General features: G+C 44.2%; 1 protein-coding gene across 1 annotated transcript in view; it reads left to right on the top strand.

Annotated features, from left to right (window-relative positions):
• Positions 1-21,517, top strand: part of LOC138492881 (period circadian protein homolog 2-like) — a 344,827-nt gene that overhangs the window by 10,223 nt on the left and 313,087 nt on the right. The window contains 1 exon segment of the mRNA XM_069620199.1: positions 13,416-13,570. Within this exon segment, the coding sequence (XP_069476300.1) occupies positions 13,416-13,570 (155 nt within the window).

The following is a 21,517-nucleotide window of genomic DNA, read 5'->3' as shown; positions in this document are numbered from 1 at the left end:
GGGTTCCCAAGACCACAGAAACTCAGGCAGGTAAGCAAACTAAGGGACCCGGCTTATGTGCTAGCAAAAAGGAGGATTGCCATGGGATGGAAGTCATGCCATGTGCCGAGGATAGAGGTGTGGTGGAAGGACTTGCAAAAATAGGCGGAAGCCGAAACCACGGCATGGCAAGAAGCGTGTTGCAATGGGGGGGAGGAGGAGAATGAGTCCCTGATGGCCTGGAAATCACTGATAGCCGGACTGTTTGGGTCATTGGACGACCCGACTGAGCCTGTGGAGGAGGTGACCGAACCACAGGGTGTGGAAACTGAAGGTTCAATGCAATAGACTCGCAAGGGGGGTGGGGTAGAGGGAGTAGTGGTTAGGAAGTTTAAAAAAGTGTATTGAAACAGTTTGAACATGCACAATTTGTTTGGTTTATTTTTTGTTTGTTTGTAAAATTTAATAAAAACTTTAAAAAAAAAAACTGGTAGGCACATTCAAAATGCTGTGGCCGTCTTTGCAGAAGTTCTGGCAACCTCCTCTAAACAAATGGACAAAGTGTGCCACTCCACCCTGTACATGTATTCTGCAGATCCTCAGACAGCCGAAGCCAATCTAAAGAAACTGTAATTCTTATTCATAATCAACGTAAGTTTATTCGGAATAAATCCATCAAACATACGAGTGAAATACTCAATAGGAGCACTATAAAAATGATAAAATACATTTCTCTCGATAAATAACATATACATCAATCAATAAAACAGTGTTTGCAGATAACTGATTACACAGACCAACAGACAAATTGAAGGTAGAGTATCGAAACATTGTTTCCTTGCATGTTCAAGCCTTCCTAAGGTAAGATAAAAACGCCCACGCGACACAGAGTGAGTCTGCTGGCAAAAGAAAGACCACTGTGTGGCGACATTGTTCACATTTTTCTTGACTCGATAGGGGATGATCGTCTGCTTCCTCAAGGCCAGATGATATGGGCACAGTAAGACAAAATGCGAAGGATTTTCAACTGCTGATTTGCAACAAGGGCCTTCTGCGTCCTGCACATAGCTTTGCCAACTGGTTGTGTTGGCTTTCAGCAGTAGAAGCTGAAATGGCTCTCGTTACAATCCTTATTACTGTGCATCAAGTAGGGTTGTATGGAGTAACCATTGGTAACAATGGCATGTTTCCGATTTGATACCAATAAGAGCTTAATCGATTCCCGCCTCTCCTTAACCAGAGAGCAACAATTCTTTTTATGAGCATTCCTTCCAACTTGGTTCATCAGGTGCGCTGGTGGAAAGAGGCTTAGAGCATTTAGTTGAGTCGTATAGCCTTGAATTAACTTTAGCCACAGAATATTACGCCAGGCATCTTTACGAACTAGGTCGTAGATGATATCTTGAGTTACCCCTGCCCTAGTGTTTGACTAAATGCTAAGCAGTGTATTAAAGGTCCCTGATACCATTCATTTGACAGATATTTCGGTCCAAGCTCGGCATGCACAGCAAACATGGGTGCCGAGGACGGCAGGCCAAGCAATTTCATAAGAAATTTGTTTTCCAGAATCTGGATTGCCAGAGTTTTTTCATACCCCCCAAAGAGAGGCCCCCTAATTAGTTGCTGCTCTTGTTTGGGTATTATAAACATTAATTATCAACTGAAGTGGTTGCCCCTGACACAAATGCATGAAACGAGTCACCTTACCCCCAACCCCCAATGAATGGCTCATCTTAATTTGTTGTTTGTGTATCTGGGAGTCTCCCTTCCAGTTCTCTGAGAAACAAATTCCCAAATAATCCAACTCTTTCACCCTCAGGGTTGCAGATAAATTACTAAACATCTCATGCATTTGGAATTTCTTCTTTCTTCCCGCTACACATGGCATAACTGTTGACTTGGTTGTATTGATTTGCAGATCCAGGTTTATCATGAAATCTGTATACACATTAATCAGTTTCTGCAAAGCATTTGGGGTGCGTGTGATGCAACAAGTAATCATCCACGTAGGCTAGCAAGGGAAAGGGTTTGTTGCCCACATGCAGATAATAAGCATTTGAGTATAACAGTGCTTGATAGAGACCATTTATATATAGTGTAAAAAGAACTGGGATCAGGACGCATCTCTGTCACACTCCTGTATTGACCACAAAAAAATCTAGTACATTGGCTCTACTCCCCAAAGTGGACGCATGCCTCGGTATTTCCATTAATCAATTGCAGGACCCTCAAAATCCCAGCGGGACAACCCATGGGCCCAAGCACCGTCCAGAGTTTACCTTGTCGAAAGTGGTGCTTGGGCCCATGAATGCCAAATACATCGGTTCGCCCTTTCCATACTCAGATTGGGCCACCTCCAAATATAAATTCAGGGATTCATTACAGGTCCCCACATTGGGTCTAAAGCCATATTGAATGCCAGAGAGCACTGAATTCAATAGAATCAATTCCTCAATGTGACCCAATGCTATGTGGCCGAAGATTTTAAATGATCTGTCCAAAAGTGATATTGGTCTATACGCCAGCTGACTTTCATGATCACTTTTCTTAAAAATAGGGTAAATAATAGCACTTTTTTCCAAGAGGGTGGGAATTCCTCTGTTTCTAGGAATGCGTTAAAACAAGTTGTCAGCAGTGGGGCCCATAAACCACTCACACTTTGTAGAGATCTGCTGGCACTGTATCTGGGCCCAGGGCCTGATTGCATAATTGCTGAACAATCACATCCTCAGCTTCCTTCACTGAAACATAAAAGGGAGCATCATGATCCCCATAAGTAGTATGTGTTACAGAACCCCCATATAAGGAAGAGAAATGGTCCACCCAAGCCTTTGCCTCCACATGCGTTTCTGCTAGGGTTTGCAATCTCCTATAAGGAGGTCCCAGTGCAACAAATTCCCATTTTTGAGTCATTGGAAGAGACAGCTATGAGTAAGTCCTCCCATGCCTGTTTTTCCATGGTGTCTCTCCTATTATCTATGGCTGCCTTATATTCAGCTCTAGTCCTAATGATGCCCCCCCTCAGGCAATCTGGTTCCTTCAGGAATTCAAGCAGTTTTTTTAAAAGTATTTTACCCTCGTCGTTAAACCAACTCTACCCCCACCGCCCCCCACTCTTTTTACATATAAAATCATGCTGCAAATTGTTAGAGGGGGTGGAATCATCCAGGATTAGGATAAGCAAATACAAATTAGAGGACACTAGTTCCTGATAGAGGGTCGCAGAGTCCTGCCTGGCCCATTTAGTTCTTCTCCTGCAATGTGGTTTGACCTCGCCACAGTATAAATGCGGGAAAGTGATCGAGATCAGCTGGGTACATTCCCACATGCGGCATAATCTAATTGGGAAATGATCTCTGCACCTTTTTCGCATGACCGCAAAATCTTTTATCAGGTGTCAATGTTGGACATGCATACAGAAATAATCAACGGTTGATGACCGCTGAGTATTTCTAAATGTGGCTACCCCCGGGACATCTGCTGCTACTGGGCTATTCAGGAAGCGCAGCCCCCAATCTAAGAGCCACAATCCAACTTTTAATCCCTTAGTGCACAACATGGGTCCAACATCTGTGGCTGCACAGCTCGATATGCAGCATCCTCTTTTTCAACGTGGAAGTCCACAGGAGACCCACTACCCAATTTGATATTAAAATCACCCCCAGGCAATAACACTGTGTGCTGACATAGCTTGTCAAGCACACTCCCTTCCAACAAAACTTTCAGCACCCATAGCTTATTCGAATCAGATATATAGGGCCTGTTTTAAAAGTTCATAATCAACAAATTGTCGCCTTGAGTTGGGACTACTTTAAGTAGTTGTATATAATTTGAGTCGGTATCTAAAACCTTAATGTTATAATTCAATGATGCCTTTATCAGCATAGTTAGACACCCAAAGCAACACCCTCTTTTTTATCCTTAACATGCAGGGACTGAGAACGACACAAACCCATCCAACAGTAACTCCTCATTGGCCATTGTTTCCTGTAGTAGGGCCACATAATATTGTTTCAAAAACATCAATGTATCCTGGTCCCTGAATTTAGTTTTGACCCTGCTATTTTCCACCTGAGGATGGACAGTGTGTATGCCCTAGAGCTACTTGGCTGTGATTCCAGGTGGTGCCCCCTAATGTTAGATGTCGATGGGATATGAGTTGACTCCTCAGATCGAGCAATCTTCAGTGAGTCCAGTTCCTCGATGATGGAGAGGATTTTAAACCGGTTGGAGGTTACAACCACACCCTCCTGCCTGATGACTTGTTCCTGTCCCTTAGGATTCTGGGGGTTCTTTTTACTGATTGTAGCACACCCCCTGTCAATCTTTCTTCAGCCCCCCAGCCCTCCTTTGTTGACATGTTGTAATGGATAAAAAAAGCCAAGAGGGACAAATTTACTCTTGTGGATTTGGCTCAGATCTTTTGCCTCCAGAATTGAGTGCAGTGACCAAGTAGCTTAGAAATGCTGGGGTAGGCATAGTAACAAGCACACAATCCCCAGCCAGTGTTTTCACCATACGATCAGTCCATGACACTCTTCCAGCCATAAAAATGGACCTAGGATTAATTTTAGGGCTGACCAAGTTGGTACTAATCCAATGGCTTGCCTTGTTAATTAGGGAAACAGTAGATTCGTTGTGTTCACCCACAAGTACTGGGATGTCAAGAATAGCCCCAAGTAGGGGGCCTACGGCGGGTGGGAGATCAATAACTGCCTGCTTCCCCAACAGCCCTATAGTTGTCCCATTCAAGGTTGGCTTTAAGCTGATTGATGGCTGAGCCATACTGCTTGAGCATAGGGATAGGGTTTATTTTAGGATTTGTGGGTTCCTTCCCGCCACTCCCAGTGATTGTCTGCTGCTTCCAAGAGATTACAGCCTGAGTGTTAGAGGCATCAACATACCCCATAATGGCCAGTATTAACTCCACTAAGTCCTTTTTTTAAAAAATCTCCCTAATAATATTAACCATGATTGCAAAAGAGGTCATGAATGAGTTTTTAAGTGAGTTTATGTTATCTATTAGGGGAAAAAGCTTCCTGTCCAAGACTCCTTCTAGGAGCTTGCTGTCCCTACACACAGAGGAAGAATTTGCATATCCAGATATACTTAGGGATATAGCTAAAACGTCGAAGTGACCTATGGGTAAGTATACAGGCAGCTAGGGGTATGCTATGCGCTTTTACTATGTCCCTTCTAAATCCTCCTGCGGTACAAACTCTTGGCAACCGGTATTTACCAAATAGAAAAGGGCCAATGATAGTTCCGGATAGGACATTTGCCTCCCTTGCTCCGCATTGTCTGGCTGCTTCAATAGCCCTCTCTGTAACTAAAATGCGTTCCTCAATTTTTCGTGCCATCTGTTTTAAATACACATCTAGAGTAGATTGTGAGCCTGTATCATTATTTTCCCTTGGATGTTCTGTATGTTCTTGAATTTTTTAACATTCCTGTCGGCCGACTGATCATCTTTCGCTTGGCGTTAAGCCATTTTTCCACAAATAAATACAATCAAACTTTAAAACCAAGTCTGTTGTCCAATTAATAAAATTGATAAAACAAATACATCTTAAAATATATATAAACACCTTAATGCTGCTGCTCGGTAAAATCAATATTTAATGTTCAAAGTTAAAAATTAAAACCAATTAATAAAATCACATGTATCTTAAAATGATAAAACCCCTCCAAACTGCTTGTAAAATAAAATCAATGTTCAAATTCAGAGTCCAAAACGTTCAAGACCTGCAGGAAAGGAAAACGTATTCAGAGCAACAGGGTGCAATTAGGTGGAACGCATGATTAGCTCGAGGGGCTGACTTAGGTCTGAGTCCCCCGCCTCAGCCACTCCACTTCAGCCACTCCAACAAATAGAGCAACCTGCTCTATCGACCTGTAAAAGGTGTCCTTCGTTCACTTGTACTGAAAAAGTGGAACAGTGTAGCGTGTAAAATAGGAGGTAGCTTCACCTGACACTTATTGCGGATCAGGGTGGAGTGGCGTCATTGATCCTTTGGATTTCTTGGTCGCATTTGATACCATCGATCACACCATCCTGATCAGTCGTTTGTCAGCTGCCGGTATGTTAGGTTCTGTTCTTCTGTCGTTCCGCTCCTTTCTATCTGACTGGTCTCAGCAGTTCCTACTTCAACCTTTTCTTTCTGTGGTTGTGGCTCTGCTGTGTGGGGGCCGCAAGGCTCTGCCTGCCTCCCACACTGTTCAATAACTATATTCAGCCTCTGATTGCTCTGATCTGCTCCCACGGCTTTAGATCCTACTCGTCTGCTGATGATACTCAGATCTTGGTTCGGCTTGATTTACTTTATCATGCCCATGCCACTCAGCTGCGAGATTGCTTATTAACCGTGGGATGCTGGATGAGTGAAAATTGGCTTAAACTTAATGGAGATAAGACTGAGGTTATGGTTGTGGGCGCTGACACTCTCCCTTCTCTCTGGACGCTGTCTTTTTGGCCGTCTGCGTTGGGTACTTTTCCTGCGGCTGTTCTGACGGTCAAAAATATGTGTGTTAAGCTCTCGGCCTCTCTCTCTATGGCCTCTCAGATTGGCTTGGTCTGTCAGGCTGCCCACTTTCAACTGAAAATACTCAGGAAGGTCCTGCCATTTATTCTGTTCCATCTGCGGGTCCCGGTGGTCTCTGCTCTGTTTCTCAGCAGGATTGACTATTCTGCCAGATTATTTAGTACATCGTTTACAGGTGCTTCAAAATTCTGCTGCTCGCCTTACCACTGGTACTCCGTATCGGAGGCATATTTCACCTGTTCTCAGGTCCCTCCATTGGCTCCCAGTGGCAAAGCGTGTGCTTTTCAAATCTCTTTGTTTGGTGCATAGGGCATTTTACGCTGCCAGTCCGGAGTATCTGCAGTACAAATTTCGACCCTATGTTCCTGCCCGCACACTGCGCTCAGCGGACCGCTCTCTTTTGGCTGTCCCTAGAGTTTGTCATGCAATAATTGGACGCCGTTTCTTTTTCGGTCAGAGCTGCCATGTTGAGGAACGCCCTTCCGGTTGCCCTTCGTGCTTGTCCGATTCAAATACATTTTAGGAAAGCTTTGAAAACTCTACTCTTCTAGTCTAACCGTTCCTGCAATACTTCTGTTTTCAGTCATATCGCCAGGTTGCCTTTTTTGGTGTTGGTTGCGCTGTACCTCGGTACAAAAAACTTTAACATAACATAACAAATATGTCAGAGAAAGTTTCAGGAGAAAGTCTCGACCAAAAAGTAAACTATGGGCTGCAAAAGGCTATTGTGTACCACCAGGCTTAAAGCAAACTAAGCAAAAAAGTTGAGAACTGTAAACTATCAAAACAGTAACTTGGCAAGACCACAGCCATAAATAAACTCATGAGCCTTTGCCAGAGTTGTGCTTTAGTGCACCCTCTTCTTCACACAACAGCCACAAGCCAGCCTCTGCCCTTTGCCGCCTGGCTTTGCTGTGAGGGGGGCATGCTCTGTTTTTAAGAGCCCCCTCTGCTTCACCACCACAAGACCATGGGGTGTGTCCTAACAGGAGCTCGACTCTCGCTGCAGACAAGCGAGCCTCTGCCCTTTGCCTCTGGGAATATAAGTGTTAGAGTCTAGAGGATGCCTGTGATATGTACAACAGCGGGGGCACCTAGCAGGGATGGGTTGAGACCTCTAGCGGAAAGTGATGGTGGTCAATGTGCTTGCAGATCTTAAGGTGAAGGAATTTCCATTGGATGATTCCAGAAGTGCAACTTTTCTAAAAATGTGTATTTATTGGTATTTATTTCAGATGGGAATTCTTGTGGTGCAGGGGCCAGCTGATGGAATGGAAATCGCAGTGGCAACAGTGAATGTGGATAGTCCAGATATAGTAAAGATTGGTTACATTTCTATAGTGCCTAGATAAAGATTAGTAAGTGTGTGTTCAAGAATAAACTCTGTGTGGAATTCAGTATTAGACTTCTGATTAGGGTGAATGTCCAACGATCTAAATGGATACACTTTGTGGGATGTTGGAGCTTAAAGAACAGCCTGTGCTGTGCTCTGACCCACAATGCTTGGTGTTGAGACAAGAGTTGTTGGAAGGCTGAACATGGTGTAGGTTTCAAAGTCGAATAGTGGGTATCTTTGAATATCTTTAGAAGCCCTGAATGAAGAGGTGCATGTACACGTGTGCAACTTAATTTATGACTAAGATGAGTTGTTTTTCTGCCAGTGGTGTATTAGAATTGACCTCTGTACATCTTGCCCAGTAACACCCCTGCCCAAAGTATTTCCCAAAGTTTTGACTCATGGTTGCACAAGAGAAAAATGCATCCCTTTCTGTATCCCTGCCTAAACTATAATTCAGTATATCTCTCAATTTGGGAGGAAATCTTGTTTTTTAGAATGGTGAACTGATAAAGTAGATGAGGTTTGTTCCAAGGTGAAATTTGTGCTGCAGAGACTCTTAGTGGCTAAAGCGTTCAAAGGCCAATTAAAAGTAAACAAGGGAACCCGTTGTTGCGGTCTGGGTTTGATTTTCAGCTTTGACGTAGTAGACCTCTGGCTTTTTAAGCTCTGCCAAGTTATCAGGGAAACATAATAGTTGGCCTCATTGGACTTCAGAATTTACATTAAAAAGAACATAGGTAGCCATTTAAGCACAATTGTGGATTGCTCAGATAAGATATATTTGTAAGAGACTTAGGCCCTGATTCACAGAGCATTTTCCAATGAGGTTTTGCCATAATGAATCCCTTCTTTGAATTAGACCCTTGACCCTGATTCACAGAGCATTTTCCATTGGGGTTTTGCCATTTTAAAACCCTTCTGTGAATAATGTTTTGGCTTTAAAGTACTGCAGGTCAGCCCTATTTCTCTATATCGCATCACAGATCGGAATTATGACCTAACAGAATAAAGTTGTGTGGGATGATTGTGAGGGACCCAGTGTGTAATAAACACTATTCATCGATTTTGAGTCGATCAAAGGGAAATTCACATTAAATTCAATCCCCATCATGTATGTTCCAACTGCTGAAATTAATGCAACAACCCAAAGTGTAATTTTCTCTCCTCCAGTAGAAACGGATCCTGCCTTGTTTCAGCAGGAGCAGGGCCTGTTGTTTTCCCCTGTTAGGAATGCAGCAGGTGCCTGTACACAGTGCACAGTTACTTGTTGCCCAAAGCGACACCACAGCAGTTTATGACTTATGTCATCTTTTAAATTCTGCAGTTGCCTGCTATTGAAGTGTAGGACGACCATATATCACAATAGCTGTGGGGTTTCTGTGCATATGACAGCAGTTAGAGGTGACTGGGTCATATGGGGGCAGGAAGGGGCACTTAGCCCTACTAAGACTTTGTTCTTAGGATATTGAACTCTCTTCTGTTAGATCCAAAACATAATTCTGCAGATTGTGAGATGAGTTGGAGGTTGGATTAAGGAGAATACATTTTGGAAGAAGGCATGCTCTAGACACTTAAAACACCAATTTGAATAGGCCACGCTGCTTCAGTCCTTCGTGGTACCCATTATGCCACAAGTTGTGTGCTTCAACTCTATATTTCCCCTTGTCATTTAATTAAAGGTCTTTCTTAAACCATGAGACTGAAAATATTGATGGACAAAAAGAGTCTGAGATGACCTTTGGCACCTATCTAGTTTACGTGGCTGCTATATTGAAACATCAAACCACCAAACCAGTGAATGGAGGATAGCACAGGGGCAACACACTGGTCTTGGAAGCAAGACCACGCAGAGCAACAGAGGTTCGAATCCCAGATTCACGCTTAGAAACCAAAGTCAGGTACGGTATTAGGCGTGTTATAAAAAAAACAATTTAATAAATAAAAATAAAATTGGTGTTGCCAGGAAAGCATTGATGTTGTCAAGCCCTCAGTCACTGCTTATTTGTCAGTGTGACTTCTTTTCTATTGTGCATAAGCAGAGCTTTCAAGTGCAGGAAGAACGAAAAGTGTTTGCGTGACTGGAAGAAAATACCATCTGAATAATGAACAGCTTGTAAATCTTCAACCACCAACAATAGTTACTCACTGTTCTGCAGAAAATAAAGTGCTGTGGATATTTACTGCTTCTCTCAAATTCATTATCAAGTTGATGAGTAGTACCAAAGTAGGACATTGGCCTACAACCAAAACTAAGGCAATGAGCTATCAAATAGCTTATTACATATGAGCGACTCCTCATAGTCCGAGTGCAGTTGTTGGATGCCCTTTGCTATTAGGACTTTTAAAGCTCGGTGCTTGGTCAAGATTTGTTTTTTTCACATTTTCCTCAAGTAGAAGCAGAATAGTGTTTTTATGCTCATGCTAGCATAAGTCCATTAACATTTCATGGCATTTCCCCTGTGAATACAACCTATCCCAACACCTTAACCTCTGTGGTGACAGCCTCCTGTCCTTAAAAACAGCTTTCTGCCTACATATAGCCTGATAGAAGAAATGGTTCACAAACACTCCATCTCCAGAATTGAGCTGTCACTTCATAAAATGCAAGTCATTGATGTTCAGCAAGCAAGAGAAATCCTCTTCAGGCAATCTTTGATTTACTACGGGTTTGTGTCTTTTTTTGGAAGCCAGCATTCATTAAAACATAATTGCAAACTAAGGAACAATACATTTTGGCAATCAGGAAGGCTGTCACTGCTGTTACCTTTTTTGCTTTCATTGGGCCTGGGCTTGCCTTATCAAGAGGTTTACCACAATGAAAGTTTGAATGCTGGTAGAATTCCCTTTGAAAAGTGTTTGCATTAAGAGATTTGGCTGCATCGAAAGAGTAGATGTTCATGTCGATTCTTGGTCTGCGTAATGCATGGATGCATCGACTAGCATAAAACTCTGGTTGGTGGAGTTCAAATGTCACACGAGTATACATGAATGAAAACCAATTCATGTGGCTTCACAAGCATTTTGTCCAGTACTCCAGGGAAAATGGGTCTCTCCTCTCAGATCTCTCACCATAGCAATTCTGTATTGAGACATGAAGGAGGAATCAATGGACTGTAAATATATTCTGTGTAAATAGACCCTCCACTTCATGTCCCTTGTCCAGACAATTGCTCTCTAAACTGCTTCTACAAGGCATTTTGGGTTTGAATCAAAGTCATTGTCTCCCCTCTGGCCCATAACTGTGCTGGTGAAAATATTTTGGCTGCCCTAGGTGTAGTACAGAACCGCGCTCTGAATTCATTATCAAGGGAAAGATTGTTGTTGTCATAAGTGCTTTTAGAAAGCGTGAGGTGCTAGCCTCATGCAGAACAGGACATTCTCTGGGACCCATAGCATATTTGAAAGTTCATGGTCTGAGCCTATGATTCTGCTGTATTGTTGTCCTTGTGGAGATAGGCTGAAGTATCTGCCTCAGTGAAAGAAGGCCCTAAGCAATACCCTTGGACCCTCAACTAGCAATATCTTTCCACAATGTAGTGGAGGTCTTCAATTAACACTCATTGATGGCAGAAACAATTGACTCACAGACTGAAAAAGACACTGAGGAGCAACTCACATTCTTTCTTGTGTTCACACATAGCTTATTTTGATCTAGTGGCACTCATACAACCACCCCGACTGTTGATGTATGTGTAGCCTAGCTCAATGACTGTTATTAAGAAACAATGCATACACATGGTTATTGATGTTTATGGAGAGGTCCACTGTGTATCTTGCTGCCGACCACCTTTATAATCTGGCAACTGTATGTTTATGATAGACTGGATACCTATTCAATCCTGTGGCCATTGAGTCAAGTCCTAGATTGAACGAAATGACCGGCAAGAGAATTGGTGGCGTTTGGTTGGAGAATGATACTACCCATACATTTCTTTCTGCCATCAAAGAAACTAATTAAGTTTAGTACTGCAAAAGGATCATGTGTTCAGGGATTAGTAAAATTCTAGTAGACCCAAATCCAGCTGATAAAGATCTAAGTTGCTCACATAAAAAACAGGCCTGTTTTCCAAAACCCAAGCTAAAAAGAAAAATGTTGGCACTTAAAAATGTCAACTTTGCATCCCCACAAAACCCACTATCTGGAGTAGATATGAGACTTTACGCAGCCTTTTCAAAGTGCCTCCCAGAACCACCTTTTAATCACTAACTAAATAAAGAACCTCTGAGAACCGATCACGATACATTATGCTAATTCGAGGATTTGTTTCCATGTGCAGAATTTAAAAGGAATAAAGTGGACCATTTAAAATTAGCATTATTTGGTGCATTTACAAATGGGTTTGTCTATATATTTACAATGCAGAGATTTACACTCAAATGGACACGTTTTATGGATCTGTTACAAATTAGTGAGTCTCCCCTACAAAATGAGACCACACAGGACATAGTAATATTGATTAATAATTGACCATTCATATAAATATTAATATTGTAACCATATTTCGCACAAAATCATGCTGCATATGCCTGAACACAGCTTGACCACAGCACGTCTCACAGAGGCCCCCAGAAGGAGCCAAATGTAATTTTAAAGAGAATCCATATGAGCAGACTAGACCCTGATCTAACTATTCCTTACTATAAAAGCTGGACTCATCAATACACTTTCTGGACACTCAGAGAATGTGCTGACCAACGCAGCGGCTTCTCTGTAAGGTTTGTATACCTATTTACCTTTTCTCCTCATGGAATGGACACATGTTCTCTCTACTGTTTGGTGGGTTCAATGTTTCTATATGAAACAAGCTTGCACCACTGGATGAAAATGTCATTGTAGAACATATTTAATTGGGTGCTCATTGGCTCACATGTGCAAGGTGAAAATAAAGTAGTTTCATAACAAAGCAATTTAATCAACTGCATCCCACGTCACCCTTGAAAATTCCAAAAGATCCACACAGAAACCATGCATGAAAGTGTTTTTCAAATACCCACGTTGCCACTCCACCTTCTTGGTGTCATGGAACCTTTAAAGCACATCCAATAATCATTGTAAGCACCTTCTTCCTTTCCAGAAGCTAGCTATCTTTAGTAAGAATTTGGATTAAACTCATAAGTATGTGGATTATAATTATTAGGGTTTTTATCATATTCACTGTTTCTTGACAACCTAATTTTGTCTAAGACCATGTGTATGTGTGTGCGGCTTCTAAGAATGCACAGTTCCCCATGGTTTTAGTATGATACAATGACAATGTATTCTAACTGTATTTATATGGAACATTTAGAATCATTAAAGCATTTTTTCTCCTGTGAAAGATGACTTGTGTAGTCCAATCCAATAAGTAGAAATACAAAACAAAGGGTCTGAACAATTATGCATATGGAGAGTTTTATCCAGTGGGGCATGCATTCTCCCTTGAATGCATTCCCTGCAACCGATTGTTTATTTCAACCTATTTGAAAATAAAGTAATTGCATGTCTGTTCATTTTCAAAGAGCATTTAAACAAATAATTAGTTAACATCGGCTGCCAACTGTTTTGTCCTCTGCAGCAGTGAGCAGCCCACAAAAGCCAAACACAAAAAGCTATTGATGAAAATGCTGCAAGAACTAAGAACACTCCTCCCTCCCGAAAAACGTAACAAAGGAAAGTCTGGCATGCTGGCGACATTGAAGTATGCTCTGCGATGCATAAAGCAAGTGAAAGGTATTATTACGCTCATGTAATGCTAATGTACCATTTTTAATAATGCATGGAATGATCAGCGTTCATCCACACAACATGGGACAAGAAATTGTGTCAAATGACATATTTGCAATTGGAGAAGCTTGTCACAAGAAGACTAGGTAAAATTGTGGCTTAATCTGTGTTCATTATTCTGATTTCTATCCCTTTAAAGCCACTAAGTGAAGCAGCATGTTCGTGGCTGCAATAAAGACAGATCTACGGAGGACATGGACATCCACGTCCTCACCAGCATAGAAAGACTTCTCCAATACGTGGATGGCGATGTCCTCGCCATGGAGGTGGTTATACTTGCCCTAACCCTCTTAGAAAAACTTTCCCAGTCTGAGGTTTTTCTGTCATCTAAGGGTCAAAAGTAACATACCGATACTGGGATAGTCATAGGGGTAACAACCAGAAGAGCAATATTGCATTGTCAAAACCTCCCCATACCTGCTAGTGAGAAGGTTGGTGATGCCCTGCCAAACTCATTCTTGAACATCCACCCGATGAAACGAGTGTCAGCTGCCACCTTTGCTTCTACTCTCATCCCCACTGTCTCCCCTGCCACAGACTCTACCACCGGCTCTGCTCTCAGCAACCTTCACTCAACCATTACCAATACTCTTGACATCCTTGCCCCAGTCATGAGGATCCACCTGAAACCTAAGTGTAACGCTCACCTGATTCTCGCAGAGGCGCCGGTCTTGACTGGGCGACTACCGTATCTTCAAAGGTGATGTGTAGCACCCGGTTGGCTCTTTGGGCTGGACCTCTGTGCACTGTATGCCTGACGTGTAGAGTAAGATGTCTGCAGATAGAAAATATGGGGTTAATGAACTGGGGTTATTGGGGTGTCCCTATCTCTTTCCTCTTCTCCTCTCCTGTAGACCCCCAAAGGTTAACGCTCTCACCTTATGTGAGTGAATGCCGAGCTCTTCATCTGCCTCGGGGCAGGGTGCTGTAACCAGTTTCTTCACTGGATAGGTAGCGCAGGCCTCTTGACTTCAGAGGACTGCTGTCCGTCGTTTACTGCACGAACGGTAAGTTTCGAGTCATTCAAATGTCTTTAAAGTCTTTAGTAATGATGTCTCTTGTTTTGCAGGGTTCCGGCGATGGCGGATGACGGGCTGAAGTGAGTTGAAGATGGAGCCCGTGTGATGAATAGAAGCGCCTGGAAGCACGTAAGTAAGCGCTTGTTGCCTGCTTCACTATGCGCTCTAACTGTCTTTTTATTTTGCAGGTACGAGTTCGGAGCGGCTGCAGGGTGCCGGAATACCCACTGGATTAGATGTGGAAAGGAGTAATGGCACGTGAGTATTAAAGTTCCCCAATGTCTTTAAACGCACCTTGTTTTGTCTTTCAGATGCGGGATGCAGCGCCGAAGGCCTCCGGAGCGTGCGAAGAGTTGGTAAACTTGCCTTTCAGATGCCGGAATGCTAACCTGTTCTTTCTTGTCTTTATAGGTGTTGCTGAAGACTGGATTCAGGATGGTAAGCCTTTGCCTTTCAGATGCCGGAATGCTAACCTGTTCTTTCTTGTCTTTATAGGTGTTGCTGAAGACTGGATTCAGGATGGTAAGCCTTTTTCCTTAGGCCCAGGACCGGATGCAGAAGACACGATGAGCGTTCTGCTGCAGAGGTTGCAGAATAACGCAAAGCAAGATTCATCCACCGGGTGTGGTTTAAATAGCCTCCTGTAGTGCTTAGGTGTCTCCTTCCACAGCCACGCCTAAGTAAGAAAAGAGTTCCTGGTAAGAAAAGAGTTCCTGCCTTCCAGAAGAGTTCCAGTGTTCTGAATCTAGGGAGTGGCTCCAGCCCCACCCAACAGGAAAAGTAGTTCCAAACAGAAGAGGATCAGAGGCTCAACTGGCAGGCAAGTAAGCAGCATGGTCTGCTGAAGGTAAGTCCACCCAAGCATTATGAGCCCGGCGCTTCCAGCGCTGGGACTGGGCATATTTATGAGCCTGGTGCCACTGGCGCCAGGACTGGGTCCAAAAGGTCCCAATTGGGACTGGTTGGCACTCGGAACCTGGGTTATGGATCTGCTTCCAAGGGAGTTGGGAAAACCCTGACCTTTTGGAAGCAGAGATCATGACAGTACCCCCCCTCAAGGCCCCTCCCAAACCGGGCTTCTCCGGGGGTTTTGGCTTGTCAGGAAATGTTCGGTGAAATCTTTTGATTAGGCGAGGAGCGTGGACATATTCAGCAGGTTCCCAGGATCTCTCTTGGGGGCCGTAGCCTTTCCAGTCAATTAGGTAGAATAGTTTAGATTTGGAGATCTTGGAGTCCAGAATGCTTTTGACTTCAAACTCGAGTTCTCCATCCACTAGGATAGGTTTTGGAGATTTGGTTAGTCGGGTTTGAGGTTGCACGGGTTTTAATAGAGAGATGTGGAAGACCGGATGTATCTTCATGTGCGGGGGCAAGTCCAACTTGACCGCTACTGGGTTTACTATGGTAGTGATGGAATAGGGACCAAGGTATCTTGGGTTGAATGTGCGTGGCCCTTTTAGAGATAGATATTTGGTGGATAACCAGACTTGATCCCCTACTTGATAGTGAGGGGCTTCCTTCCGATGTTTTTCTGCTCCTTTCTTGTATTGTTCTTTAGCCCTTTGAAGGTGAGAAACAGCTTCCTTAAAGGCTTGAGTGATTGTAGAATGCAGGTAGTCTACTGCTGGTGTTTCAAGATCTTGGAGGGGATCCAACTCCGAGGTTCGAGGGTGACTGCCGTACAAAAGAAAAAACGGGGTTTTCCCAGTTCCCGAATGGACAGAGTTATTGTAGGCATACTCGGCTATCCAAAGGATATCTTTCCAAGTTTTTTCAGTTTGTTGCAGCATGCAGCGTAAATACTGTTCCAGAGTTTGATTTGTCCTCTCGGTTTGTCCGTCGGTCTGAGGGTGGTGACTGGTCGATAGTCTCACATCAATTTGAGCCGACCGACAGCAACTTCGCCAAAAATGAGAAATAAATTGACTACCTCGATCCGAAATTAGAACCGAAGGAAAACCGTGCAGTCGGACGATGTTTTCGAGAAATTCTCGGGCCAGAGTTGCTGCTGTTGGCAAGCCTTTGAGCGGAATGAAATGCGCCATCTTGGAGAATAAGTCCACGATTACTAGAATCGTATTGTATCCGGAGCATGGAGGTAGATCAGTGATGAAGTCCATAGAAAGCGTATGCCAAGGGCAAGGTGGGATGTCAATAGGGCGTAAGAGGCCTGCTGGTCTTTCCTTTTGACTCTTGTTTTGGGCGCATACTCCACAGGACATTATAAAGTCTCTGATATCTTTTTTCCAAGACGGCCACCAGAAGTAGCGCTTGATCTTTTCTGAGGTCTTGGCTATACCGGGATGACCTTCCATTAAAGAGTCGTGATAACAAGAGATTACTTTTTTCTGTAAATCTGTGCTGGGTAGGTATAATCGTTCTTGGAAATACAATAAGTTGTCCTTTACTGCAAAGTCCTTTCCCTGCAGATGCCAATTCTGTATGTCTGCTGGAGTTACAAGTTGCCTGGCTTTATCCTTAACTTCCTCTATGGATTCTGTGGCGATTACACCCAGAATTCTTTGTTCGGGAATGATTGGTACAGGTTTAGGGTTGACCAAGTGTTCTTCCACTCCCATCCGAGAAAGGGCATCGGCTTTACCGTTCTTTGTACCAGGTCGATAGGTAATTATGAAGTCAAACTCGGCAAAGAATAATGCCCAACGGAGTTGTCTAGAGGATTGGGCTTTTGCGGTCTTCAAATATTGCAGGTTTCGGTGATCCGTAATCACAGTAACGGTGTGTCGGGCCCCCAGCAGATAATGCCGCCAAGCCTTAAAGGCAGACTTGATAGCCAGAAGTTCCTTGTCAGTAATCGTGTAATTGATTTCAGGAGGCGAGAATTTGCGGGACCAAAATGCCACGGGATGCAACTGATTGGTTACCGGGTCCTTTTGTGATAGAACTGCCCCCATGGCAAGGCTTGAAGCATCAGTTTCCACGATGTAGGGGAGTTCGGGGCGAGGGTGTTTTAAGATTGGTGCAGAGATAAATTTAGTCTTCAAATCCTGGAAAGCTTGTTCCGCCTCGGTAGACCATTCAAAACGTTTGTTTTTCTTTAACAAGGCAGTGATGGGCTGGACTATTCGAGAGAATTCGGGGATAAACCTGCGGTAAAAGTTAGCGAAGCCTAACATGCTTTGCACACCTTTTACGGAGGATGGTGATGGCCATTTGAGAACTGCATCGACCTTCTTTGAATCCATACGCACTCCGCCAGGTGATAATATGAATCCCAAGAATTCAACTTCAGTCACGTTGAAAACACATTTTTCCAACTTAGCGAAAAGTTTGTGTTGACGCAATCTTTCGAGGACCATTTTCACGTGTTTCCGATGTTCAGATTCCGATGAAGAATAAACGAGGATGTCGTCAATGTAAACAACAACACATACATCTATGAGCTCTCTGAGGACATCGTTCATAAAATATTGAAAGGCGGCCGGGGCATTACAAAGTCCGAAGGGCATGACCTGATATTCAAATAGCCCATACTTGGTGCGGAAGGCCGTCTTCCATTCATCGCCCTCTTTTACTCGTACCAAGTGGTAAGCTCCTCTAAGATCCAGCTTTGTATATATGCATGCTTTTCTGACTTGGTCCAGGAGTTCAGGGATCAAAGGTAACGGATATCTATTCTTAACGGTGATCTGGTTCAGGGAGCGATAATCGATACAAGTTCTAAGGTCTCCTTCCTGTTTTGGAACGAAGAACAAAGCTGAAGAAGCAGGGGACTTGGAAGGACGAATAAACCCATTTGCCAGGTATTGATCCAGGTATTGTCGAAGGTGAAGGTTCTCAGGCTCGGTGAGGGCATAAATTCTACTACAAGGAGGAGTAGATCCAGGTATCAGATCTATCTGGCAGTCATAAGACCTATGAGGAGGTAGAGAGTTAGCCTGATCCTTCCGGAAAACATCTTGGTATTCTAGGTATTCGGGAGGTAACTGGGGAGTCTCTGAAGAAATTGCGGCCAGTGCAACACCAGGTGGAGGGTGACAAGTAGAGACACATTCTGGAAACTGGACCGTTCTTGCTCGCCAATCGGTCAGAGGATTGTGTTTCTCTAACCAAGGTATTCCTAGAATAATCTGAAACTGAGGGGCCTTGATCACATCGAACACGATCTTCTCATGGTGTCCATCTTGACTTACTAGCGTCACCTCTTGAGTGGTATGCGTAACTGGCCCGGAGGCTATCTCCGTACCATCCACCGTAGTAATGACGTCCTTTACAGCCTTGGGACAAAGAGTTAGATTCATCCTCAAAACCATTTCATGATCCACATAATTGCCGATGGCACCGCTGTCGACGTAAGCTTCAATTGCATGTAATCGATCCGGATTATCAGGGCTAATGAGGACCATAGGTATCACGAAATGCGAGGTCACGGAACTGGTTTTCACGCTCGGCAAGAGGACCTCTATTCTTGTCGAGCGAGGTCGTTTCCCTGCTCAGAGTTTGTAACTTTGTCAACTGCAGCTCCTACTGCCTTCTTGGCAGGTTTCACCGGACAGTCTCGAAGAAAGTGCCCTGAGTTTCCGCAATATAGGCATAATTGCAACTGTTTCCTCCTTTCCCGCTCCCTTTGTGTTAGAGGACCTTTCAGACCCCCTATTTGCATGGGTTCCCCGGAGTCTACTCCTTTGGAAGGAGTTGGCGGTTTGGAAAATACTCGAGCATCAAACTTGGAACGATCGGCCTTCCTGTTCTGCAGCCTGTGATCTATTTGAACGACCAAGTCTATATAATCCGAACAGTCTTGTGGGGGATTCACTACTTGGGCTAAAACGTCTGAGCTCTCCACGTAGACCTCTATAAAACAGCGTAATCCTTTTGTCCTCAGGCCATTGAGTTTCCACTATTAGTCTATTGAAAGATGCAATATAAGCCAAAAGGTCTTGATTACCCTGTTGCAACGAAAGAAGCTCATTGTCCAAGGCCTGCCCCTGTGAATGTCTTGCGAACAGTTTTTCCATACTAAGCTGAAAGGCTTGAAAATCATGGAGAACCGGATCATCTTGATTAACTAGAGGGATCGACCAGTCTGCCGCATTGCCACTAAGGTACGAAAGTACAAAAGCTACTTTTGCTTGATCAGTTGGAAAGGCTGCTGGCCGGCATAAGAAGTGCAACCGGCACTGATTGATAAATACTGCAAACCTCTTTGGGTCACCAGAAAATCGTTCGGGCGGAGCCAGAGGTACATTGCCAGGTAGGTTGATCTGCACTGGATTCATAGAGGATGTTGAAGGAAGATTTGCCCCTGATGCGGGTAACGGGGTCTGTCCGGCTTGTGACTGTAGCACTTGTCTAGCAAGATTGTCTGTTCTCTCCTTGGAAATAATTAGTTCCCTTCTTAGAGCATTCGTTTCCTGACGAGCTGCATGCACTTCTGCCCTTAGTTCCCCAAGTAACCGGGCTAGGGGGTCAGTATCCGAGGTTTCCATAGCGCCTGGGCGAGAGTTTTGCGGTAGGCTTTGCGTTCTGTAACGCTCACCTGATTCTCGCAGAGGCGCCGGTCTTGACTGGGCGACTACCGTATCTTCAAAGGTGATGTGTAGCACCCGGTTGGCTCTTTGGGCTGGACCTCTGTGCACTGTATGCCTGACGTGTAGAGTAAGATGTCTGCAGATAGAAAATATGGGGTTAATGAACTGGGGTTATTGGGGTGTCCCTATCTCTTTCCTCTTCTCCTCTCCTGTAGACCCCCAAAGGTTAACGCTCTCACCTTAGGTAAGTGAATGCCGAGCTCTCCATCTGCCTCGGGGCAGGGTGCTGTAACCAGTTTCTTCACTGGATAGGTAGCGCAGGCCTCTTGACTTCAGAGGACTGCTGTCCGTCGTTTACTGCACGAACGGTAAGTTTCGAGTCATTCAAATGTCTTTAAAGTCTTTAGTAATGATGTCTCTTGTTTTGCAGGGTTCCGGCGATGGCGGATGACGGGCTGAAGTGAGTTGAAGATGGAGCCCGTGTGATGAATAGAAGCGCCTGGAAGCACGTAAGTAAGCGCTTGTTGCCTGCTTCACTATGCGCTCTAACTGTCTTTTTATTTTGCAGGTACGAGTTCGGAGCGGCTGCAGGGTGCCGGAATACCCACTGGATTAGATGTGGAAAGGAGTAATGGCACGTGAGTATTAAAGTTCCCCAATGTCTTTAAACGCACCTTGTTTTGTCTTTCAGATGCGGGATGCAGCGCCGAAGGCCTCCGGAGCGTGCGAAGAGTTGGTAAACTTGCCTTTCAGATGCCGGAATGCTAACCTGTTCTTTCTTGTCTTTATAGGTGTTGCTGAAGACTGGATTCAGGATGGTAAGCCTTTGCCTTTCAGATGCCGGAATGCTAACCTGTTCTTTCTTGTCTTTATAGGTGTTGCTGAAGACTGGATTCAGGATGGTAAGCCTTTTTCCTTAGGCCCAGGACCGGATGCAGAAGACACGATGAGCGTTCTGCTGCAGAGGTTGCAGAATAACGCAAAGCAAGATTCATCCACCGGGTGTGGTTTAAATAGCCTCCTGTAGTGCTTAGGTGTCTCCTTCCACAGCCACGCCTAAGTAAGAAAAGAGTTCCTGGTAAGAAAAGAGTTCCTGCCTTCCAGAAGAGTTCCAGTGTTCTGAATCTAGGGAGTGGCTCCAGCCCCACCCAACAGGAAAAGTAGTTCCAAACAGAAGAGGATCAGAGGCTCAACTGGCAGGCAAGTAAGCAGCATGGTCTGCTGAAGGTAAGTCCACCCAAGCATTATGAGCCCGGCGCTTCCAGCGCTGGGACTGGGCATATTTATGAGCCTGGTGCCACTGGCGCCAGGACTGGGTCCAAAAGGTCCCAATTGGGACTGGTTGGCACTCGGAACCTGGGTTATGGATCTGCTTCCAAGGG

Source organism: Ambystoma mexicanum, chromosome 10, assembly GCF_040938575.1.
Source record: "Ambystoma mexicanum isolate Mex_15411 chromosome 10, UKY_AmexF1_1, whole genome shotgun sequence".
Lineage (NCBI taxonomy): Eukaryota > Metazoa > Chordata > Amphibia > Caudata > Ambystomatidae > Ambystoma > Ambystoma mexicanum.
Note: the sequence above shows the minus strand (reverse complement) of the source record. Positions and strands in the feature narration are given on the sequence as shown.